We start from the raw sequence: 26,518 nt of genomic DNA on the forward strand, positions 1-26,518 counted from the left end.
AACAATACGATTGCCGTTATCACACAGAAGTTCGCCCATACTGGTGGAGGTGATATACTGAACAGCAAAAGTAACAACACTGAGTCTAGATTTCCGAAGCTCCCTTAGCGCTAAGATAGTCGTACGTTAATGTTAATGTATGGCACTTACGACTGTCTTAGCTCTAAGAGAGCCTCGAAAATCTTGGCCCTGGTTTTTTTGTAATGTTTTTAATAGAAGACATTTCCATGAACGCTTATCTTTATGAGCTTTTGTTTTTTCGAAACAAGCGTTTCATCTATTGTTCAAATTTTGTTTTGCTTCTTGATTGCAAGGGAAAGTGAAACAACCGTTGCATGTGCTACCCAGTCCAGGTCTCGCCTAATCATTTTTTATATTTTTTTTCCAGTTCGAATGAACTCAAGTTTGGTTCCTCTGGTGTTAATATATAATGAAATAAATTATTCTCAGAAAATTATTTGGTTTTCATTCAATTTCTGGCTGTCGAACTCACGGCATGGCCATCACCAGCTTAGTGTAGGTTCTGTAGACCACCAGCCAAACCTTAACATTCAAAGTCACGACCGGAGAGTCTAAGTAAACTTAGTCTCAGTACTTTTCGTTACACTCCACTACTGAGTCTAACAAAACCTTATGGGACCTTTGAGACTGACCAATCAGAGGACAGCTTACCAAAACTCGAAAGTGGCCATTCCCACGTACCTTTTGAACTTTTTATCTCGAAAAGATTCGCACCCGAACGATTCCGAATGCTATTTAGCTTAAGATCGCTTTCGGGTGATGCACACGGCGCACTTTTCAACCATGACAACGGTGAGTGAACAGGCGCTGAAAGTAGTGTTTTGGACAATATTCAAAGATGTCATCTTGCGGAAATATTAGGTAATGGTAAAGATGTCGACAGAAACCCAAAGCGTATATACTGCAGGTCAAATAACTGTGTTATATACGGATTTTTGTTTGTTCAGAGATGTGTGTCTGTGACCTGAATATTTTGTAAGTCCCTCCAATCCCTATGTAATAGCCGTTGTCTCATTAGTTAAGTCTATTTAACTATCTCGCGTTTGATTGGATGGTCATAGGTTGCTCAAAGTTACCCGACGCGACCCTCTACTAGGGTTTGTTAGATTCAGTGGATAAGTGTAACGAATAACACTGAGATTAAGTTTACTTAGACTGGACGACCGGCGAAACTTGGCGCGTCTAAGGGAGACTACTCTGAAGTTTCAGTATTCCTACTGGTCTTAACTACTTCAGTTAAACCAACATACTATGAGTCATTATTGGGTCGAATGTGGCATTCAAATCTTGGGTTCGGTGAAGTTGAAATTAAGCATTAGTAAACCAGTAGTCCCCCTTATTCGTACAAAGCCAACATTCAAATAAATGATATATGTAATTAAAATAACTAAAAAACTATTACAGTGACTGCATATATTGAAAGGCAGTATCCACAGACAAAAAAGTACGAAAACAGTGATTCTATCAGACATGGTAATATTCACGCCACTGTAACAATGCCCAGGTTCCCAAAATAGGTTCAGTGTTCAGAGTCTTAATACGAATGACCTCCACACAAATGCGGGCATTCTTGTAACTTGACTTCAGTGCGAGATGAGAGGCAAGCGGTAGCTCCCCTTACATACCCAGGAAAACCGTTCCAGATCTTCTGAGAATAGTATTGGGCCGAATATACTGGTAAGGTCTACACGGTTGTAGTACATTCTAGAATTCTATCTGAATATAGCACAGATCTCAATTCCGCATATCACTGTTCCTCGCTATATATATCATATGTACAATGCATTACACCAAGAACATTTTATACAATGAATAACATCTGGCACACAACACACTCACAAGACCGGTCATTCTGTGTCCTGACATAACATTACTAAAATATGCATAAAACAAATTTGCATAGCAAGCACGCCTAAAGAAGGAAGACGTGCAGAACATAATTCAATGTTTTTACGTATCTTATAGCTTTTTTGAAATACTAACGCAGAAAACTGTCCTTGCCAATATTTCAATCTCGTGGTATCTCATAATTTCCTGTTAAAAATATGCAGTCACCCGGAGGATACAGTGCTTCTCAACATGGAGCTCTCGTAATGCGATTAGCTGATCATATATTAGATAGTCAGATAGTCAGAATTAATGTGGCTGTTATAAAGCAGCATTCCTCTAGCAGCTCTCACACGCTACTCAAACACGATGCAAAACTACAGGCTTGCATGCGTCATCTTAGTGTTAGGTGAGTTTATCTCTTAGGATGGTAAGTGTTCAAAGTTAAACTCATGAACGTTATCAAAGTTATTTAAACAGATTAAATCGACTTGAAATCAATTCTAAAACAGTTTTTCAACTGGTCCCAGCATCGGAAGCTCAGACTTTGATTATAACAACTGGGCATTTGATTATGTGAATGAGTAATGGTTTTACCTCACTTATTCCAGCAATATCCCAGCGAGGGACACCAGAAATAATGGGCTTTATAAATTGTACCCATAAAAGGAATTAAACCCGTATCTCTCGCTTTAACCACTAGACTACCTCCATAAATAGTATGTTAGTTTATGATTTAAGGTGGTCTGAAAAATATAGAGCTATCATTGTCATGAGCTGATACTGTTACAATATTGCTAAAAGCGTAAAACCCAACACACTCACTCACTCACAGATGGTCCTCGCTCTGGCTACATGTGTTTCGGACATGCCATCTGTAAGGGAATTTCTGCCTTTTGTCAATGTTTGTTTCACCGTGTGTTTCTAGTGTTGTGGACAGCAGTATGCAAAGCCGAGCATGACAGTGGCGGCCACGTTCACAAGCACCATCATACACATCATCACCACCACCATCATCACACTAAAAACATCCACCACTACGACGAATACGACTCCCCTTCATCCTCTAGCGGATCATCTTCCGGTGGATCAGGCGGGTGTGGGTGTGACTGTGGATGTTCTGGGGACGGTGGATCATCCGGATCATCGGAGGCACCAGAACCATCATCACCGCCGCCATCATCACCGCCGCCATCGTCATATAGTTCATACCAGCCAGCGTTCGGGTCAACGGGGTCCCTTGGGGCTCTTTCGGCGTATGGGTGATTCGGTTCAAACCTGCCAGTGATGATCCGTGTTAGAATTGATCTTCAGCAACCCATGCCTGTCGTAAAAGGCTACTAACGAACCGTTTGCGCAGATCGATGCTCATGCTGTTGATCATTGGATTGTCTAGTCTAGACTCGATTATTTCCCGACTGCTGTTGGAATATTGCTGAGTGTGGCGTTAAATAACAAACAAACAAATATGTTAAAGACTGACTTTTAAATGTTTGTCCCTGTGTGTGTTATTAAGTTTTAGATATCCTGCTATTTTCACGGCGTGATGGTACATTCAGAAAATGTAGTTAATCGCTTTTTGGTATATGTTTCTTTTTAGGTAAAGGTATTTGTGAACTTGGATTATCAGTATTATTCGGAGTTTGCGTTTCTGTCTTTTTCTGTGCTTACCGAAGGTTTTGGATTATACATAAAATGACTATTGTGTTGAATTATTCCCCAAGAAGAAGCAATACATGATTTTTTAAAATCCTCTTCGTGTACTCATTTATTTTCAATTTATACAGTTAAACCCACCCCCACCCCCAACCCCCCGAACCCCGAATAAGTTACATCCAAAAGCTGAAATACGGTCAGACAACAGTCGACCCTCTCAAATATTTTCGAGTCTTGCCGAAAATATACCACTTCATACATCACTTGACATGTTTGTTTGTTGTATTACGAGTCAAAGAATACATTTCTGTGATCTTACAAAGTCAATGCAAGACTGGAACTATACTGAACAACAAAAGAAACGCATTTGTCGAAAGAATGAAATTTCATTAAAGTGAACGTTCATGTTTATGGCTTCCACTTAGACGCAAGAAGCCAGCCAGAGTTGTGTTTCTTTTGCGGGTCAGTATACTACAATTAATGTCTGTAAGAATTCAAAACGTGAAAGGTAGTGATTACAAGTCCTGTTTCATTTCAATAATCCTTTTTTATTTCATATACTTCTTTGATAACAGAAACAGACCAACAGATGAAGGAGAACAGGTAGACACAACTCAACAGAGCCAGCTGTCGAAAACGAATGGTCATTGGATACCGCATAGAACCTGTAACAAACAATAACACTTACATGTTATCAAATTTAGTCTATGAAGGACCGGAGCCCAATAATCTTAGGTTCCCCATTCCATTCAAAAATTCTGAAAAGGGACACTTTAGTTCATGATGTTGTTCACATGACAATGACAAGAGAGTCATAATCTCAGCAAGTTACAGACAAGATCAAAATGTCAAATTAAGTCTTATGTTATAATGCGCCCAGCTTCCCTTTGGCATCTCGCATACAGTAATGATACAGTACAGTCATCTACGTTTATAACGAACAAACTTGTAACGAACTGACGGATGTAACGAATTGTTGTGTATTTGCCTTTTACTACTAACAGTGGAAGATATCACTGTTTAATAATTTTGTTGTTAATAAAGTTGTTACATATTGTGTAATAATATCGCGTGATGCCGTATTTATGACGTCAAAGTTATGACGTCAAAATGCTAATACGTCTGTCACAAAATTATCAGACCTTGCTTAACTCGCGGAAAGTTGTTACGACACTCGTTGAATTCTTAGGAATTCTTGGGAAATGGTATCAGTGAATTGCTATGGACAGAATTGTGTTCATTCAGTATCTCAGTTACCTAACGTCTCATGCGTTCCATGTTAACAAAACCACTGCAGATCTGGGTTAGAATTGATGACCAGTGATCCATGCTCCTCGTAAGATCGGATGGTCAGGCTCGCTGACTTGTTTGATACATGTCATCATGTCCCAATTGCATAGATCGATGCTCATGATGTAGATCACTGGATTTGCTGGTCCAGACTCGATTATAGACTGACCGTTGCCATAGAACTGTGATATTGCTGAGTGCAGCGTAAAACAAAACTCACTGACTCACTCAATGTTCTAAGTTGGGCTTTAGGACATTGCCCTCTTTTGGGAAACCCCTACCTTGGCATAGTGTTGATTGCCACGAAATTTTGGTCAAACGAGGGCTTTGATACCACAACCTTATCCTGATTCGTTCAAAGGACGCTACTCTGCAAAGTATAATTGGCAATATGCTTTGGTTTATCCATTAAGCTGTCGTTTCAGGTTCAACTCACCAAGTAAGGTATCTACTTCTTCTTTCCATTGTTGATGAGAGCCTGCAGAAGGGCGGCGTCGGAGGAACTGCTGCTGCTGCTGCCGCCACCGCTAGAGATTGGGATTGGGATTGGGATGGGGTAATCTTCATCCGAGGATTCAGAAGATCCGGAACTTCCTCCACAACCGCATCCTGATGACCCGGATGAGGAAGAACCTGATGAGCCGGATGAGTACTCGTCGTAGTGATGGATATGCTTCGTGTGGTGGTGGTGATGATGATGGTGGTGGTGATGGTGACGATGATGGTGGTGCGCCAGGGAGACGGCCACCAGCATTGCTATGGAAGAAAAAAAGATTCGATTAAAATGCATGATTCTAAAGATGCACACTTGGCTGGTATTGCTACAGTAGATTCTAAATAACTATTCCGAGATTTGTAGGCGCACTGGAAACGGGTTATTTACACGCAAGCCGTAGACATATATATACATTCATCCTGCACACTTTTGTCCACTTTTGCCACAGATGACGCTTTCGATTCTCACTGAAAAAAAAGATTTTCGCGATAACATTGTCATTGCGTTTAATGTAATGTTTTAAAACCTGCAGATCTTCAATACTTCACAAGTATACAACGTGGAATTGTCCGTCTCGATTATCTGTAGCCGCTAACTTCAGAGAGTGAAAACAGCAAAGTAGCGTTAAGAGTCTATGAAAAAGAGAATCACTGATGACACCAGGGCCTAGATTTTCGAAGCTGTAAGCTAAAGTCGCAAGTGTCATGCATTAACACTAACTCACGACTGTCTTAGTGCTGAGGGATCTTCGAAAAACCTCGGTCCAGGCGTTCGCTGGTTTTGCCCAATCCACTTATTTGAAGTAAATATTTTGGATGTTGACACCGGCACTCACGAATTTAAGATATTTATGAATATACGGGTAACTGATTTGACAGTGGTCATAGGAGACAGTGAAACAAGAAAGAAAATGAATATGATCAACAGCATAATCCACATTCACGTACAGCTGATATATGAAAATTAATTTCAAAATTACATTTCAGGGCCCCGCCCCTCAAAGCGACCGTAGCGCTACGACAGTGGTAAGTCTATGTTAGAGCTATGCTCGTTTTGTAGAACACGGATCATGCCCACAAAGTGGTATACATATAAAAACAGTGAAGGCATTGATATCTCACCGAATAGAAGCACAAGACTTGTAACGCTAGCCATTGTGGTTTATTTCTCTTCTGAAGTGACTGAATGGAGTAATGTGGACCACTGACCACATATGCCCCTATATACTGACCATCCTTGGCCCCCTGCTGACGACTTACAGTATAGATGTAGCAGTAATCGTCATACTTACCTAATTAAATGGCTTACCTGGGGAGCCGACAGGTGTGGTTTCATAAACGAACTGCAGGTGGGGACGTGAAAAAATGCTGTTTGATCTCTGATGTGTCTGTCAACCACAACGATTTACAAATACACAGTCAGCTTGTGTATCAGTGAGGTGTTTCTGACCTACCCCCTTCCAATACCATACAAACATAAAACGTGATGACGATGATCATGATGATGATCATGATCAGGATGAAACGAAACTCATTCATGCTAGTGACTCATGCGTGAAATGATGTGGGGTGTATGCATCAACAACACACATGGCTTCTCATTGGGTTAAAGGGTTGTCCTTCCCGCTTGTCACGGATTTGACAGAATTATTTAACTACACTGATTTTGTTGTGAAAAAGAAATGCTAAAGAGAAATGTTTGTGTGTCTGCGGTTTCCGATGGTTTGTGAATGAGTGAGTGAGTTTAGTTTACGCTGCACTCAGCAATATTCCAGCTATATGGCGGCGGTCTGTAAATAATCGAGTCTGGACCACACAATCCAGTGTCCAACAACATGAGCATCGATCTGCACAATTGGGAACCGATGACATGTGTCAACCCAGTCAGTGAGTCTGACCACCCGATCCCGTTAGTCGCCTCTTACGATAAGCATAGTCGCCTTTTATGGCAAGCATGGGTTGCTGAAGGCCTTTTCTACACCGGGACCTTCACGGGTCAAGATGATGTGTGCTTACTATAACGCACGAATCAATTGCCAGGTCCTGCCTGGCAACAGAGTGAAGTGGACATAGTAAGCTGTTGAGGACACCGAGTCTCTGTGAGGAACCCACAATTATTCCAAATTATACACTGGATAGAGGGTCCATAAGTTTCGCGAGGGGTTACATGCGGTACCAGATTTCCGGTGACAGGCGTCACAGTCCTGGTTACAAATTGCGCGACCGCCAAATGCTCCTTTACTAGACCGCACCAAGTGTGCAAGAATGCTTGTCACAGCTGTTGACAGTCGTAACACATGGGTGATTTGGGGAACGGAAATACTAAACAGTCTCACGAAGTATCATGATCTGCTAACGGGTCCCAAACGTTTCAAAAGTTTCACTGGCCATATTTACACGAATCTCGCATTAATTCTCGCTATTTAAAGCTTTCAAAATATATTAGGTTGCTGGTTACACTGGAAACTGGTTTACAATAACGTTTTAGTGTGTTTTTTAGTTACATTCCATAAATCCAACTGATATTGGTTTCGTAGTACGTTTTGGTGCAGTTGCGATGTGTAATAGTTTACGACACCTCGACTGCTCACTTAGCGGCGCTCATATAATGCCACAGGATGTCGTGGTTGTCTGGTTACATCTGTTTCACGTTTAACGCATCGTTTCCTATCATCATATATACAGCATTGTTTCATTGGTCAATTATTGGCACTGTAATAGGAAATTCGCTAATCACCATGAAGCTTTCACAAGCCCGTTTCCTGACGTTATACCCAGCACGCCACGTCAACACCGACTCAACATTCTGTCGAGGAAAACGACACTAAGAGGTACGTTAAGAGCATAAGGTTATTGTTTTTGTTGTTAAATAAAAGGTCTAGAATACAAACGTGAACTTCAGAATACGTTGACTTTTATGTGAGTCGTTCATAAAAGCAAGAAATTCTCTCTCAAAAGGTTGGGCTCTGCCATCTTACTAGAATGGGTGAATGAAAGGGAGATTACTCTAAATTAAATTTTGGGGGAGAGGGATAGTGCTGGTGTATCAGTTTTGTACACAAGCCCTAGGGGGGAGTTCACTAATTTGGTACAAGACAAGCAGGGGTGCGGGTGTGCGTGTCACATACTTTGTAGCTAATTGTAGGGTCATTCGGCTTGTATACATTTTGATTCATTGTTTAATTCAGCTTATTGTCTTGTGACTAGTGTAGTGTCGTACAGTGCAGTTTTTGCTATGTATTGCTGGTATGTTTTCATCAATAGCAAATGTACTAAAGTAGTAACAAAATATGCAATAATTTCCATCAAAAGATACATTCATGATATTTTTTTTCAGAAGACTGTAGTATCATGATGATAAACAGTATCAAAATACTTTTGTACTTTAGTGTATTCAGGAATGACTTTTCATATTGCTATATGCTTATTGAATATGTTTACATGCAAATATATAATTATATAATTAATTTAAATGAGAGTTTCAATTTTAAAGATATTTAAAGTGTGCTTATTGTGTAGTTTCAGAGATAGAAATAAATATACTAGACCGTAGTCCCGAGGCTAGTTATATGTGGCTAATTTTTCAATGCTAGAATTTAAAACTGAAGGTTACCTATTATTAGTTAACTTTGAACATTGATAGAAAGTTCAGTCAAAGTGCATGGTGTATAAAAACACTCAATAAATCATATATTGATTACCTTCTGATTACAGGATTGTTTATAATGATCCAGCTGCCCTCAGCGTTAACATATTGGAGTTTTAATGTCATTCTGGACTTTATTATTATCTCTGGGATGGTCCATTATCATATTTACAAAACATACCATATTTGGTCACGGGTATTCAGTATTCTACCGCACATTTCTTCCTAAAACTCATACCATAGAAAACATAACCCCAAATCAATCAATGGCATTGCATGAAATAAGTAAAATTTGATGAGGTAGAAATAAATAAAATCTACCCAGATTAGGTAGAAATAAAGTGAAAGCTATGAAGCCCAAGTTTAGATGAGTTGTCTCGTGATAAAAATAGCTAATATGATTGATGGTGTTATTGATAGTGCCCTTTAACTGATAAAGTGTATTATGTTTAGGCAGGATGCCACCTACTTTACGCAGTAGCAGCAGTAGCAGTCTACATAGGCCAGACTACAGACCTCCTCCACAAACGTTCAGAGCACAGCTGACCACTAGATCGCCCATTTGGAATGGCCGGCAGTTGTTTGATGTGGAAGTGTTGGCAACGAGGGTAGTAGATAGGGTACTGCAAAGTCTGGTCCACTATGTAGGGGGAATATGACCAATGGGTCAGTGATAGTAGCATCGTTACAAGGTCGGGCCTGTCTGGTTGTTGTCCAAATGACATCTTCAAATTTCAGCTGGTATCATCTGTAAGCGATCAGCTGCACAGATGGAGAGGGGTAGACTCTGTAGTTACTATAAATGCCCCAATATCTTCGCCTGAGATAGCTAGGGCAGTCTGGATCTGTTAAGAGAGGTTAGGTCATGGAATGGGTCCACCCCAGGAGCTGAGTTCAAGTTCCTTGATGTGCACGATCCAGATATTTTGTTGATGAAAGGTGGGTATGGATAATAAACCAGACTGGTGACCTCGTATACATTAACCGTGACCATCATTTTCAGGTCATACGAAAGAAAGCCATGAGGGGAATATACTCTAGACATGAGAAAGAGACTTTGTCATAGAGGTTTTATGTTCAAAATCAAATTCGTTCGAGAAAAGGGAAACAGATTTGATCTCAACCTTCTCAGGGTTACTTTAAGGCACTAAGATGTGATGTCCTTTGTCTGACAGCTGATTTTCAGCTTTTGCTTGCGTTTTTTTCAAATATAATGAGACTGTTTAACCATAGGCTAACTTTGATACTTATTCTGCTGTCCCCTTTTCATCTAGGTATGTCTGATAATTTGGAAATATCTGTCAACATCACAAAATCAAAACTGTATGAAGATTTTAGAAAACATACCAAAGTTAACACATTTACGTCAGATATATGCCAGGCAGTCTTGTCGACTGTGTGCCAAAATAACAATATTGACTTTCAGTATGTCATTTTAGACAAATGTTTACCCAAAATTAAAAATTATTTGGAAAAGCTCATTTCAAAGCATGGCAAGATCAGGGGATACATAATAGGCAATTACTTGAAGATTGTAAAGTTGAAAAGTACATTTTGACCGTTGATGTCTCTGGGGCACATCTTCCAGCTATGCAGAAGCGTTTGTTACAGAAAAGAAAGCTGATGAAGAGTATGTTTAAAAGATACCGTTCTGTTGTTCAGCAGGCAAAGAAACTCAAGACTCAAAAACATGTGTTGCAGAAAAAGATTTAAAAATTATATTGCATGTTATTGCGAAATCAGAACATTAAATCAGTGAGATCGTTTAGGGCTTTAGAACCTAATGCATGTTTGTCTAGATCTCAGATACATAAAAGAAGAAAAAGATGTTATTGAGTGACTGTAGGAAGTCTTTGGCTTTTGTCGGGAGGTACAGCATTGAAGCAGTCTCTGTAGATTTTAGACAGGAAGATGGCAAACAGTTAGGTTAATCTCTAAGAATTCAGTTTCAGACATTAAAGAGAATGATCCTGCCATTGATTTAGATGTACTATTGTATGTTAAGGATTCTGAAAACATATCAAACAAAGCTTATCATGAATTATCAATGACTGTACCAGACATGCAATCTTTACATTCAGTTGTCAAAAGAGCTAAGGAAATCGATGCTGATGTGAAGATCAGGGACACACCAAATAATACTGTTGGTGTACAAGCTCCGGATCTCTGAGACATCAACTTAATAACTGTGTATCTAACATTGTTGCATCAGGAAGGGTCAGGCCATACTTTCAAAACAATCTGCCAATGTCAAACTCACGGGTAATGGCACTGAACTAGGGCGGAGAAAAAAGGTGATAAATTTTGGTTTTACTATATTGGATGATATTGTACTTCAGTCAGGGGAAACTATATGTTGGCCATTTTTACAGGTAATGAAACTTAAGGTAATATCAGAAAAAACCTAGAAGATATAGTCACAGAAGCAAAGGCATTAAAAACTCTGAGCACTGGAGGTACTCTGGTTCATGTTACATAGTTCCTAGGTGGAGATTTAAAGTTTCTAAACATGTTCCTGCATGTACAGCTGTGTTTGGTGCAGATGTCCTAACCTTGACAGACATGATATGAGTAGAGAGTGGTCACTTGTTGATGGTAAAAAAGGAGCCAGGACAGTGGAGGAAATGACAGCAATGCCCAACAAACAAAGTAAGAATTTCAACTGTCTTCATCCTCCCCTGTTCAGTTTTATTGCCTTAACCAGAGTAGTGCCCGATTTGCTACATTTGTACCTTCGATTATCTGACATCTGATCACTGAGCTTAGTGGGGACAACATTCAAAGGTGCAATGGAAAATATGATAGGTCCAAGTGTGGAAATATGTTTAAGTTTGAGACTTTTGTACAAACTTTAAGGATTGTATTTCGTTTCAGGAATGATAAAGAAACTGGAAGGTTTACTTTCAGGGACTTCACTGGACCAGAGCATAGAAAGATGTCTGAAGGTGTCAGAGTTCATACCGGGCCACCCTAAGATATATGACATTGCTTGTTTGTGGTCTGAGTTGTCTCACATATCTCAGCAACTCTCATAAAAATCACTCCAGACTAGTGAATATCAAGTATTAGGGTATAAATATAGGAGCTGGGTCAGAACCTTTTCATATGTGTATCAAAGTAAGGATGTTACTCCCTCCATGGATATCTTAGCTTTTCATGTCCCTGAAATGATCAAACTCCATGGCAATCTTATTACTTTCTCTCAGCATGGTTTTGAGAAAGTGAATGACTGTGCAACCAAGTGGTTCTTTCGCTCTACCTCACACAAGGGTAGAGAAGCCTTTAAACAGATAATGCTTAAACAAAACAGACTTGAATACTTGACAAGGTGAAAAAGAAGGGTGTGTGATAAGAGATGTGCCAAGTATCAAGTTGTTGGACACAACCAACGCTCTTGTAAGCAGTAGTGACTTATCAATGGTTATCAGTAAATAGTGGTCAGCAGTTGTGACTGTATTGGAATAACTATCATCAACGGTTTCTGATTTTAAATTATCATTTCACTTGAGAGGTGTGGTTTTATCTTGAGTTTCTAGTTTGAACATGAATGTAGAGATATGTAATTCTTTTGATAAGATATGTGAAGAAATATCACTTTCAGTTCAGTGAAACTAAATGATTTAATTCATGACCATGCACAATGACCAGTCTTGTTTTGAGATGAATGCCTTTGTGTTAGTGTTCAGTGACCTGATTTCTAACATGACCAGCCACGTATTTTCATTGTTTTGAGATGAATGCCGACGGTTTCGTTTAGTTTCAATAGATAATATACAGGCATACTATTTTCGCTATTTCGCTGAAGGATTTGATGCAGGTGTCTGTGTCGGAATTAGTAGTATGTCACTTTCACTGGTGTGGTTTGGACTGTCAGAATTTAGATTTATTATATTGAGTTCCGTACATTTAAACTGCAATTCATTTTATTCTGTAAAACGTCGGTGAAACCTTGTCCGAACATTGAAAGATGGTAATTGATTTATACATCGGTGTATGTGCAAGACATCATCTGCGTCGTAGTTTTTATGACATAAACTAGACGGGTTTATATTCCTTATTTATATCCAAAAGAACATTAAAATGCCATTACAAGAGGAACAATATTTCTGCAAGTCTTGTGTCGCAATTGTGCATTAATGACAGCATTTTCTCTTGTCAAATAAAATTTTATTGAGAAGATGTTCACATATTGTCCGTTGAAAATGTCTTCAATTTTGCCGAAGCGCCGTAAAATAACAGCTGAAAGTAATGTAGACCTGCCACCCCTACATTAAGAAATGGAGTTGCCCGAACGAAATGAAACACCGCAAGTACAAGGTGTTTTGACTTGGTATTGTATCAATGGCTTATGTTGTTCATACAGTATGCAGTGCCTTCTGCAGTTTGATGAAGAATATCCTTAAAATATTTCATTGAAATATATGCCTTCTGGAGTGACTTGGTGATTCTGGGTACATGATAAACCTGTCCTGTACAACCTCCTCAAAATGTGTTGTATCGCCTGTTCCACTTTAGTGAAAGGTAAACAGGTGATGTTTGCCAGTGAACCTTGAGTAATCGTGGCGTGTTATGCCTGACAACTTGGATGTCTAACAATTACGAGGTTATTTCAATATGGCGTATACATCAATAGTGTTCATGCGTTATGATGCTTTATATCACGAAGCAGTATTCATCGCAGGGGATACCAGAAATGAGCTTCACATATTGTACTCACTGTGGGGAATCGAACCCACGTCTTCAGCGTGACGAGCCAGCGCTTTAACCACCACCGCCCCATTTTTACCCTAAGATGATATATGTCACAAGTAATATGATACATATGTCAATCTTTGTCTTGATAGTACAGTGCCACAAAAACGTCATCTGTTGCTGAGTTGACAGCAATATCCTGTCTCCTGACTGATAATGGTATGAAACAATGAGTGAGTGAGTTTACCTTTACACCGCTTTTAGCGATATGCCAGCACTATCACGGCGGTGTCGTCAGAAATGGGCTTCACACATTGAAACCAGAGATATGTTTTCGACTAGATATCTGGTTACAGCTATAATTTCCAGTGTGTCATGACAGACGACATAGCCAGAGTTACAGATTTGGTTCATGCAATATCCTTCACGGGTTTGTCTGGTTCAAACTTTATGTTTCCATGTTAAACACTTTCTTAGAGATAGGTCATTGATCGATTCATTGAGTAAGTAAGCCATTTGTATCAGCATTTCAATATTATTGCTGTAGGGGACATGAGAAACGGGCCACCCAGATCGTACTGATGCGGGGATATCGTACCCCCTACCCCAACCCCCCTCGGACTTAGAAATAAGAACAAATGTCTACAAAGAGTTTAAAATGCTGACAGATACAAAATGAACCATCGAAAACTTGCCATCTCAGGTAGAGGGGACACCTATTTCATCACATTATATACCTCCGATTTAGAAACAAAATATGTGTTTTAAAAATATCTTATTAACGCAGTTTTGGTAGAAAGGAGTAATGTGTTGGAAAATCAGAGGTATATATATTTTTTTCATTTCAACGCGTTCGGTATTTTATCAAATTTAGAGTTACTATAATTTCGTTATATACCTCTGATTTCCCAACACAGTATGTTTATCTCCTAAATATACCACGTTCCAGTTGTAACTTGGGCATTACTTCGTAATTGAAGGATTGTTTAAACAGTGCAAAATACGTTTCTCCTGTTAATGTGGGATTCCTCTGTTCACTGTTCAAAATTGTAACTTATAGATTCCCATTATCATTGAATCACCGGGTGCTTGATTCACCTGTCATTTGAGCAGTTAATGCTTCATTCGTTTATTACAAGCAGTTGGTATTTGATTCTTATGTTTACTTCTTAAAACATTTAATTGTTTATCGCCTTTTACTTGAAGCAAGTGACGAGCGACTGTCATTATAACTGAAGCATTACAAGATTGATTCTCCTTCTATCCGACGTGGCTGAATGTATGATCCTAATGTTTGATCTGTTATTTGAAGCAGTGAATACCTGATCCTCCTGTAGTTTAAGGCAGTAGATGTTTGACCTATAATTCGAAGTACTGAATGTTTGATCCTCCTTTATTCCAGGTACTGGATTTTTATTCCTCCTATTCTTCGAAGTACTAAATGTTTGATCCACCCAATATTCGAAGTACTGAATGTTTGATCCTACTGTCATTCGAAGTCTTGGATGTTTGGCTCTCCAGTTCTTTGAAGTACTGAATGTTTCATCCACCTAATATTATCAGCACTGAATATTAGATCCACCTGTTATTTGAAGTACTGAATGTTTGCGCCTATTATTCAAAGTAGTGAATGCTTGATCCACATAATATTCGGTGTACTAAATTTTTGATCCACCTGTTATTCGATGTACTGGATGCTTGATCCACATAATATTGGAAGTAGTGAATGTTTGATCCACCTGTTAATTGAATAAGGGAATGTATCTTTAGCCTATTATTTTAAGCAGTGGATGTTTTATTCTGTTATTTCAAACACTGAATGTTTGATTCTAATCGTATTTGAAAGTAGAGAGGATTCCCTTGTTTGTTTGTTTGTTTGTTTGTTTGTTTGTTTGTTTGTTTGTTTGGCTTTTTTTCTTTTTGTTTTTTGGTTTTTTGAAAGAGTGAATGTTTGATTCTCCATTTTGCAGTAGTAGCTGATTTATTATTCATCCGTAAATGAAACATTGGATGTTTCATCCTACTGTTATTTGAAGCATTGGATGTCAGTGTTTGATCCTTCTGGTAACTGAAGCAGTAGGTGTCTAATTCTGTCAACTGCAGCAGCTGATTGTTCATTCAACCGTAAATGGAACGCGCACGCACTTGTTTGTTTTGGTGTGAGTGCATGTGTCCGTGTATGAGTGCAGTGCGTGTACGTGTGCGTGCGTGCGTGCGTGTGTGTGTGTGTTTGTGTATTCTTCTGCTAAACCTCCTTTCCAAGTACAACAGGTTCTAAAAGAACAATGTAATTGTCAAGGTTCATCTTTTTATTCTTTATACTTGTTTATTTCGAGAAACATATAACAAATAAAGTACAACAGGTAAGTAGAACAGAACCAGCTGTCCGTAAACAATTCTTCTTCGAAAACAGAAGAGCACCTGTAACAAATGAGAAAATAATAGTTTTATATGACACCGTGATAGTTGCAGAACGATGAACAAAACATGTCACTCCCACAGTTTTCTAAGTCACGATTTTGCATGTGACGAGGACTACGATTCTGGATTCGCAACGTCCCCAACGCCCCCGACCTCCATGACATCTCCGACATCCTCGACATTCCCGCGTGACAATAGTAATAGTCACGATTAATAGACAAGCGTGAGTATGCTGGGTCTTATACCTCTTTTAGTAATATTCAAGCAATATCACTGCGGGCAACACCAGTAAAAGGGCCTCACACAGTGTAACCAACGGGGGAACTGAACCCAGTCCTTAGGCGTAGCGAGGGGGGGGATTTAACCACCAATGAACGTGAATTTGTTTGACGCCACACGGTGATACTGCAGCACATCAACATCCCAGATTGGGCGCGAAGAAAAGGTGAATGATGAGCAACGATCTTTACATGTGCAGGCACCATGATACGCTATGTAGTGAGTGAGTTTAGTTTTACGCCGCACTCACCAATATTTCAGCCATATGGCGGCGGTCTGTAAATAATCGGGTCTGGACCAGACAATCCAGTGATCAACAACATGAGCATCGATCTGCACAATTGGGAATCGAAGACATGTGTCAACCAAATCAGCGAGCCTGACCACCCGATCCCGTTAGTCGCCTCTTACGACAAACATAGTCGCCTTTTATGGAAAGCATGGGTTGCTGAAGGCCTATTCTACCTCGGGACCTTCACGGGTCCTATGTACCTGTAGGCGCATTTAGTCGCCTGTGACAGCAAGGTGTTACGTAGAGTACCATCACCGTCGTCAAACTAAACGTTTTTGGAACATTCGAACTGGCTTGGGTAGTTAATAACCATGTTCGATTCTGACTGACGTATACTCGGGACGAAATCCCTCAAAGCCAATAAGTAGCGGATCCTGGTGCGTTTAAGAACCGTTACGCTGTATACTGAGCTGCCGCTACGACGCGTTAGTTTTGTATTTACCACTAACGCTTCTATTTCTTCTTTCCAGCGTTGATGAGAGCCTGCAGAAGAGAAGCGTCGGAGGAACTGCTGCTACTGCTGCCGCCACCGCTAGAGATCGGGATTGGGATTGGGATGGGGTAATCTTCATCCGAGGATTCAGAAGATCCGGAGCTTCCTCCACAACCGCATCCTGATGACCCGGATGAGGAAGAACCTGATGAGCCGGATGAGTACTCGTCGTAGTGATGGATATTCTTCGTGTGGTGGTGGTGATGATGATGGTGGTGGTGATGGTGACGATGATGGTGGTGCGCCAGGGAGACGGCCACCAGCATTGCTATGGAATGGGAGATAAACGTTTATTACTTTTCTAGTGGCATTTTGGATGTTGGAAATCAGATAGAACAGGCATATATTGACAATTAAAGAAGTTGGTGATCGAGTAGTCAGTGAGTTTAGTTTCATGCCGCTTTTAGCAATACTCCATTAATATAACGGCGATGGACGCAGCAATGGGTTTCGCACATGGTACCCATGTGGAGACTCGAACCTGGTCTTCGTCGTGACGAGTGAACGCTTCAACCACTGGGGTGTCCCATGGTCTAGTGATCTTATATAGAAATATGATCAAGATCATCACATTAAAAGCCGTTTCTAGTGACAAAACACCAGTCGAGTCATGAACTTTTGGCGTATATAAACTGAATTATCCTGAACAACAAATGTTTCGAATGTTCTATCTATCGACAGAAACATGACCAGAAACAAGACAGGATATTTGCGAACGAGTACAATGTTAATACAAAACGACTAAAACCTTACCAATGAGAAATAACAGACTTGTAACGCTAGCCATTGTACGTTCCAAATGTAAGAGCGGAGTGATGTAGAACCTCGTCCATAACTGTACTTATATACTATCCAGTCTAGCCTAAGTCTACATAACATAGGTGTAGCAATAATCTTCATGTTCCGAAATTCAGTCTTACCTGGGCCGCCTACAGGTGTGGTTAGGTACTCCACCTATAGCTGACAAAGAAAACATGCTATGACCGCCCTTAAAGAAAATGTTAATCGGCTTGTTGATCTCAGCGTCTTGCTGTGATTGAGATGTCTGTGATGGTTTGTGTACAGAATAAAAACATGGAGGTCAGTTGAACACGTAACAATATCACTGGAAGAATTTAATACTTTAACTTCATTTGATTGTAGGTTTCATCGTTGGTAAAACACAGTCAAACTGAAATATATCGGAGAATACAGGTTGAACTAATATTTGGGATACGTGAAGTTCCGGGGTAGAATTGGCCTTCAGCAACCCATGCTTGTCGTAAGAGGTGACTAACGGGATTGGGTGATCAGGCTGACTTGGTGGAACTGTGCAATCGTACCTAAAGTACGTAGATCGATGTTGATCACTGGATCGTCTGGTCCAGGCTCGATTATTTACGGACCGTCTCCATGTATGTGGGGTATTGCTCGGTGTGGCTTAAAACTATATATTGTCACCCTCTATTGCCATTTGTAGCATCAATGAATGATTATGTTCAATATCCATATCATTACATTCAGCCTCCATTAGTAATATATTTGACATTCAAGCATGACGTGTTCAGCATTCATAAGCGACGTCTTATCCATGGGAAAGATGTCCTAAGAGCCTTGATGTCAACATCCACTATTGTTTATGATCAATATTCATAAATAGTACGTTCAAGACATGTTTAACTTTAATGAGTGATACGTTAAACATTCATAATATTCATGAGTTATATGGACTTTCAAAAGTAAACGAAACGCTATCAAGGTTATTCTTTAATTTACACCAATGTATAAGTTAGACTAACATATATGCTCTGCTGTAAACATAAGTCCTTGTGTTGAACGAGGCGTGAATAAAATGTGTAAAATTCACCGTTCACTGTCATCATCGGAGGTACTGGTGTTAGTCAAACCTTTCAGCCAGTACTTTTGTGCTGTCTAACGATTCCATTCATGCCATGGGATGGTGAGGCGAATTTCATTCCAATTCATTCTCCCGAGATCACCCAACCTCACCCAAGACATGTTATTAAGAGAGACGTCTGAATGATTAGCTAGAAATGGCAATACAGCATAGCTTTCCTGTCTGAAAATTCCTTGAGATATCGATATCGTGACTTGTGACTAACACTCTCCGCCATTGTTTGCATGATCCAGTTCGTTTATTAACATATTACAGCTTGCGACGGGGTAACCCACTGCTTAAGGCGTTCGCACGATACGATGAAGGTCCGGGTTCGATTCTCCACATGGTTACAATGTGTGAGACCCATTTCTGGAGTCCCCCGCCGCTAAAACTAAAAGGGAAGTAAAACTAAACTCACACATTGCATAATAATCCTATAATGTTGCCCAATAAAACGTACGATTTACTTAATACGATCTTCATTCTACAAAATCAATGTTCATTTGTCAACATTTGTACCACTCATGGTAGGGTGGCCCAGTGGCTACAGCGTTCGTCGGAGAACCGCTTTCGATGTCCCCACATGAGACCCATTTCTGGTATCAGGAATTACTGAAATATTTCTGGAAGCGGAGAATAACCATCAATCACTCATAATAATCGGGCTAGAATTTGGTAGCGCGACGTGAATGTACGGTGACCGTTACATCTGTGGTTGAACTTCCTGTCGTCAAACTCAGCAGGCAGACACGTTCTCATTTCCAGGTGTCAATCACACCTACATGATGCTCCAAAAGCATATTGTTGCACTTTTTGAGAACATCGTGTGATTACGCTTTTCCTGTTATGGTCACATCATCTAGCGTGGCGTTTTTCCAAAGTGAGTGAGTTTAGTTTTACACCGCTTCACCAATATTCCAGTTATATGACCACGGTTTGTAAATAATCGAGTCTGGACCAGACAATCCAGTGATCAACAACATGCGCACCTGCACAATTGGAAGCCGATGACATGTGTCAACCAAGCCAGCGAGCCTGACCACCCGATCCCGTTAGTCGACTCTTAAGACAAGCATAGTCGCCTTTTACGGGTTGCTAAAGGCCTGTTCTACCCCTGACCTTCACGGGTCGTTTTTCCAAGGGTTATCTCCCAGTGTCACATCTTAACGTGGTGTCCCAAAACAATATTACAAACCACGAGTATTTTGCAGTCACGCGCATCTAACCCGCTGTGCTTCGTGTTGTTCTTTTGTTGTTTAACACCGCCATGTTCCAATTCCTGTGGCCAATAGCATGAGCATCGATCTACGTAAATGGGACACGATGACATGAATTATTGTGTCTGCCAAGTCAGCGAGCCTGACCATCCGGTCCTGTCAGTCGCGTCTTACGACAAGTATAGTCGCCTTTTGTGGCACACATGGGTTACTGAAGGCCAGTTTTTCTCAGGTCTGACACAAAACGTAATGCGCCTTGACCCACGTGCGTATATCCGTCGTGATTCTGCTGCAACATTTAACCACATGACAAGGGTCGTGCTTACTTCACGTGCCCCGTATCTGTGAAAAAGATGTATAAATGCGTAAATCAGTATTTTCGAGAATTTTACACCAAACTACATGAAAGTAAAACATGTGTGTTTGATGTCTTACTGAGTCGTTCATATCAGCACAGACTTCCATCTTCAACACAGTTTGAACCAACGTGACGCACCTAATTATAACAAGTTGCACGTGATGTTCCACGTAAAAGAACAGAGTCTAGATCTGTTGAACATGATTACTTTGGCAAGATTATTTTAATTACGTCTGTTGTTATCTAATCCTGTCCCCATAAACGTTTGCAACTCGTGATGATATCGAATTACTAATCACATGAATAACACATCTTCATATATATTTTATAAATATTTCTATTTGAAGGAAACATTTTGAAGGGTTTAGTTTCCTCATTTCGTCATATCTAACTTAGCAGGCTATCATTCTTGAAAAGTATAAAATAACCAATTGTTACAAGAGTGGCATCAACATTGGAGATAACTTTGGAAACAACGATGGCACGTTTGATCTACTCTGTCGTAGTTTTTGGTGAGTATTTGGCACATATTGGAGATGTTTGTAGGTATCTTAAACACAGGTACCTCAGGTGTCAGCTGATCTCATTGCTGACAGAGGAGCGAGTATCTCGATATCTTTCGTAGACTGGCACTCTGCCTATGCTACGCTCAGCAAGCTGGCTACACTATAGCGCAGCGCGGAATAGGGCAGGGGAACCAGTCTATATCTTTCTATACATTCACTGTATGAGCGTGGTCATCGGAGCTAGGCATTGAGAAGACCAAACCGTGTTTATATAATCAGTGCACATGTAGCCATTCTCACAATTATTGTCTCCTCATACAAAGAAGCATCGATCAAGGGATCGATCGATAGTAGCACATAGTTGTAATGCAGATCTTTCTGCAAAAGTAACTGGACTGGTCCAAGTCAGGTATTGCGTCTTGATGTATCAACGCTCACAGCATCCGCAGGCAAACAAATAGGCTTGCGCAAAAAAAAAATAAAATGACCAGTCTTCTTATACGCGGGCGACGCGAGCAAATGTTGGCAACGTTCTTCCCTCGCTTCGGTTCGAAAAATATATTTCATATCCAAATAAAATATCGCTACCATCAAAGCTACACAACCATTCCGTCATTTGGTTGTGCTCCTCTGGTTTTCCAACCCCATATTCTAATAATTACTCTCGTTAAATATATTTTATATAACATTTTAAGCGGCAATCGTGTTATATCAGGTCGTTCCTCACGCTATTACTCCCGCCAGCTTCCGGTTCAACGGAGTGAAGGAACAGGGGAGTTAAATCTAAATATACAATTTGACTGTGTCCTATCTAACGACTAAATTGCAAGTTACATTAGTGATGATTACACTATAGCTAGTATTATTGTAGCGGAAACCTCCCGTCATTGGTTGCTAGAGATTTTACGAGAACTTCTTGCAAGAAAAATTCCACATCCCTCTTCCAACTAACTTTTGTCTTTTTTCAGTGGCTCTGTTTGTCCACTACGGTGAGAGCTGTAGCTGCGGGGGAACCCACATTTCACACACATCCTCATCCAGCTACCCCATCCCTATCCCTGTCCCCGTGCCTCAGCCAGCGGCCCCACCCACCTCCAGCTTCCTCCCCACCATCCTCACCACGCTGGGATGAAACACTGTGAGTATTTCTGTGTACGTGAACATGATCAAAGACCTTTAACAGGCTAGACAACGCACTGAATACTGAAATGGTGGTGATCGAGTTGCAAAATTTACTTTTTTCTTCATGCACGATAACAAATAATTTTAACTACTGTTTCATTGGTGTGTCTTCTAGCAAGAACTTACAGCCCTACTTGGGCAAGATGTGCTCATCAGGGTGAGTGAGTGAGTATGCCGATGTTAGCAATATTCCAGCAATATCACGACGGGGGGCACAGACTGCACCGTCCGGGGAATCGCACCCGGATCATGACGAGCGATCGCTTTAACCACTATGCTATCACACCGACTCAGGTCATCAGAAACAGGCGCTTGTCGTGAGAGGCAACTGACGGTGTTGGTGATCAGACTCACTGACGTGGCTGGATGTCATCTACATAGCAATGATACCCATGATGGAGTGTCTAGGACAGGTTTGACCTCCACTATAAAGCTGAAACAATGCTGAACAAATGTCTAATCCACGCATCATTTAGTCTTTAACAATAGTTTCATGTGAACGAACATACCCTCCATATTTTTGCAACACGTGTGATGGTTCCAAAAGATGCTTTATTATTTTGTTTTGCAGTGAGAAATAGGGGTGAGAGACAAGGGACACAGATTTACGTCGCTATGTTTTGTTATATGATGAAATAAACGGAATTGACGAAATATATCGATATGCCGTTTTCTTTTATTAACTTATTGCTCCACCATTTCAGCTATAGCCTCGTGCTTCAGATCCACCTATGTGTGGAGCAAAAAAGCTCCGGACATGAGAGAGTGAGTGAGTTTAGTTTTACGCCGCACTCACCAATATTCCAGCTATATGGCGGCGGTCTGTAAATAATCAAGTCTGGACCAGACAATCCAGTGACCAACAACACGAGCATCGATCTGCGCAATTGGGAACTGATGACATGTGTCAACCAAGTCATTGATGTTAATTCATAAACTCCAGCTATTATACATGTATACTCCAGCTATTATACATGTATACTCCGGCTAATATACATGCATACTCCGGCTATTATGCATGTATACTCCGGCCATTATACATGTATACTCCAGCTATTATACATGTATACTCCGGCTAATATACATGCATACTCCAGCTATTATACATGCATACTCCGGCTATTATACATGTATACTCCGGCTATTATACATATATACTCCGGCTATTATACATGTATACTCCGGCTATTATACATATATACTCCGGCTATTATACATGTATACTCCGGCTATTATACATGTATACTCCAGCTATTATACATGTATACTCCGGCTATTATACATGTATGCTCCGGCTATTATACATGTATACTCCAGCTATTATACACGTATACTCCGGCTATTATACACGTATACTCCAGCTATTATACATGTATACTCCGGCTATTATACATGTATACTCCGGCTATTATACATGTATACTCCAGCTATTATACATATATACTCCGGCTATTATACATGTATACTCCAGCTATTATACATGTATGAAATGTTCATGTATGATATTGAGAAAGTAATCACTTCTATGGATATGTTCAACATAAATGTTTAGTGGATATTTTGAATGTGTACTGATGTTGTAATAAAGGCATGTTAACGTCCGTAAAAAAGTTCCATAACTTTATCCATAAATCTTTTCATAAGATCTGATTCCATATCACATAATCACTCCATATCACATAAAGCTCATTGCAAAATGTGAAGAGTTATGCCCCTTGTTCGTGACAGGATTGAGAAAGTAATCACTTCTATGGATATGTCCAACATAAATGTTTAGTGGGTACACCTTAATCTTTCAAACTTTTCTTTGTAGAAAGACCCATTACCCTTTCAAGTGTAGCATTTTTTCGAACTGCGACAATCTCACTGAGAGTACAGGCTCGGTATGAAGAAATTCCTGTAAGAAATTCTTAACCGATTTCATATAGCAAGCGTTGTATTCACGGTCGGAAAAGTAACATATATCTACTCTCAGAGCACAGTGGATGTGTTGTGTTTTCCCAGTTAGATGGTAGTCATTTTCTTCTAATTTCCGTCTTGTTTTTTGCCAACAACTGTTCTACCATTATTTGTTTGTTAACGAAAAACTTTACCGAGCGTCATTACTCCAAACAAAGTGTTTAACGTGAAAGAAATGTGCCCCAGTATCACGATTCATGCAGTGTTTAATATGTCCCAGTGAGACATGGTATTAGCCAGTTGGCGTAAATGATGAATAAAATGTGCATCCGGCTATCTAATATCAGGAACACTATCAAGGAAAAGTGTGTTATCACGTACATGATTAAAACAAGCTTACACAACATTAAAAATCACAATGGGTCCAAACCATCCAGACGCATAGTTTTCTTGTATCAAGAGACACCGTCATAGATGCTTGACTTGACAACTTCCTTAACTCCACTATAGACAGCTTTACTGACTGGAGCTATGATTATTCACTGTGTTACAATGTCCTCGGCTCACTCGTCCATGAAACCTGAAACATGTCCGTCTATGTGGACTTTACTGTGTTCAATGTTAGTAGAGCACCGACAGGTCTTGTGGTCAAGTGGTCGTCAGCTGTCAGTCACACTAACATGGTTCAGGCATTCTTCACTCCACGTGGTACCAACTTTTTAGCCATCTTTACACATAATGTGTGCTTTCAATGCTTTTGTCGAATTTCACATTCGTCCTGCTGTGTCGAACAGTTGGAAGACTGTAGCGTCCAGGATCATTGTGTCGGTTTTTCGTGTACTTTCTGTTAAATATTCACTTCCACTTATACTATACATGTCTTTTATCAAGTTTTGTCACACGTCTCTCGGTGGTCAAGATTGAGACAACCTATATAATGGTATCTAGAAGACATTGGTACATCGGTAAAAACTAGAATCAACAATGGCAAGATTCCTCTATATTTTTGTCCTGTGTGGTGAGTAAACTAGTAAATGTTTCTTATTTGATCACATTATTACACGATTCAAAACATTGGTCAGAAAAACGGCGTTTCGTGTTTGGTTGTTTGCTAACTTCATTCAAGCCCTTATACCATTGTGAAAATATGTGGGTATTAGTGTGAAAAATGTATAGATTAAAAGTGCAATGATCCTAAGATTGTGTTCCCGATTATTCCAGTGCTATTATGTATGTTCTCGTTCAGGTTTTTCGAGCTTGTACAATAGTAATGCTCGCAACTGTTCAAAATAATTATAAGCTCGCCTCACCAATAAGGGATCAGGGTAAATGGCGATGATAATAACTTAAAGCCTTTTGTGCACATATGTTTGTTTCAGTGGCTGTGTTTGGCAACTATGGTGAAAGTTGTTGCTGTGGAAGCAGCAAGTCCTCCCACTCGTCCTCGTCCTCCTACCCAATGTTCATCCCCGTCCCCATGTCTCACGGCAGCAGCAGCGGCGGCAGTCACACCAACTTCCTCCCCATCGTCCTCACCACAACCGGTTAATTTCATGAGGTGTGTAACAGGGTTAATTTTTGACAGCGTTGTTGTAGTAAGACTACAGAATACCGGATACCTTTCGCCATCTTTGAAAGCAAGGGCGTTAGGTTAGGGTTTGGGTCAGGTTTACGGCTAGGGTTAATGTTAAGGTAAGGTTAAGGATTAGCGTGATGTTGAAATTAAACAATATGGCTGGTAGGTATCCGGTATTTTGCATGTGTACTGTTGTAATAAAGGCATGCTAACATCCGTAAAAAATTCCATAAATTTATCCATAAATCTTTTCATAAGATATCATTCCATATCACATAAAGCTCATTGCAAACTGTGAAGAGTTATGTCCCTTGTTCGTGACAGGATCCCCTAATTTTTGAGTCCCAGATTTGCTCAGAAATCAGTTCTCCATCAGAAGTCTTCTTCGTTGTTGTTACAACAGAAATGACGATCTGGGTTGTTTAAATGTTTCAACAGATTGTGATTCAGCCAGTGTCACACTAAATTACGTATGTTTCAGACAGCAGCTGCTCTGTACCAACGTGGAGAAATAGACAAGGCATTGTCCGTTAACAAAATCTTGATAAGACGGAATAAAGCAATAAAAAGCCATCACGATATTTGTTTTATTTTACCACTTTTAATATGCCATTGGTAATTTTAATAACAAATGAATTCGTGAACCACGGACCATTTCCCTCGCTGTTTCCGTAGCTGTGAGGATATAGATACAGAAAGTCCTTTACTCCTAATGCTTGTCATAAAGATAGCATCAGGGGATGTTCGGGTGATCAAAATGATACCCTCTCTAAATATGTCCAGATTAAA

The 26,518-nt window shown here is 40.1% G+C and overlaps 2 protein-coding genes across 2 annotated transcripts; both read right to left on the reverse strand.

Annotated features, from left to right (window-relative positions):
* Positions 1-5,242: 5,242 nt before the first annotated feature.
* LOC137268880 (transcription factor Ken 2-like) lies at positions 5,243-6,445 on the reverse strand. Its single transcript, XM_067803469.1, has 2 exons — positions 6,412-6,445; positions 5,243-5,550 (listed from the first exon to the last, which is right to left on the reverse strand). The coding sequence occupies exons 1-2, from the start codon at positions 6,443-6,445 to the stop codon at positions 5,243-5,245; spliced, it is 342 nt and encodes a 113-aa protein (XP_067659570.1).
* A 10,627-nt stretch (positions 6,446-17,072) lies between these two features.
* On the reverse strand, positions 17,073-17,899 carry LOC137268799 (transcription factor Ken 2-like). The gene is made up of 2 exons (XM_067803368.1): positions 17,866-17,899; positions 17,073-17,380 (listed from the first exon to the last, which is right to left on the reverse strand). The coding sequence occupies exons 1-2, from the start codon at positions 17,897-17,899 to the stop codon at positions 17,073-17,075; spliced, it is 342 nt and encodes a 113-aa protein (XP_067659469.1).
* Positions 17,900-26,518: the final 8,619 nt, after the last annotated feature.

Source organism: Haliotis asinina, chromosome 16 (genome assembly GCF_037392515.1).
Source record: "Haliotis asinina isolate JCU_RB_2024 chromosome 16, JCU_Hal_asi_v2, whole genome shotgun sequence".
Lineage (NCBI taxonomy): Eukaryota > Metazoa > Mollusca > Gastropoda > Lepetellida > Haliotidae > Haliotis > Haliotis asinina.

Excerpts from the sequence above, each read along its gene's own strand:
- LOC137268880 (XM_067803469.1), bottom strand. The coding sequence starts at position 6,445 with ATGGCTAGCGTTACAAGTCTTGTGCTTCTATTCG. Across the intron at positions 5,551-6,411 it reads AAGTCTTGTGCTTCTATTCG|CAATGCTGGTGGCCGTCTCC; the intron begins GTGAGATATCAA and ends TTTCTTCCATAG.
- LOC137268799 (XM_067803368.1), bottom strand. The coding sequence starts at position 17,899 with ATGGCTAGCGTTACAAGTCTGTTATTTCTCATTG. Across the intron at positions 17,381-17,865 it reads AAGTCTGTTATTTCTCATTG|CAATGCTGGTGGCCGTCTCC; the intron begins GTAAGGTTTTAG and ends CCCATTCCATAG.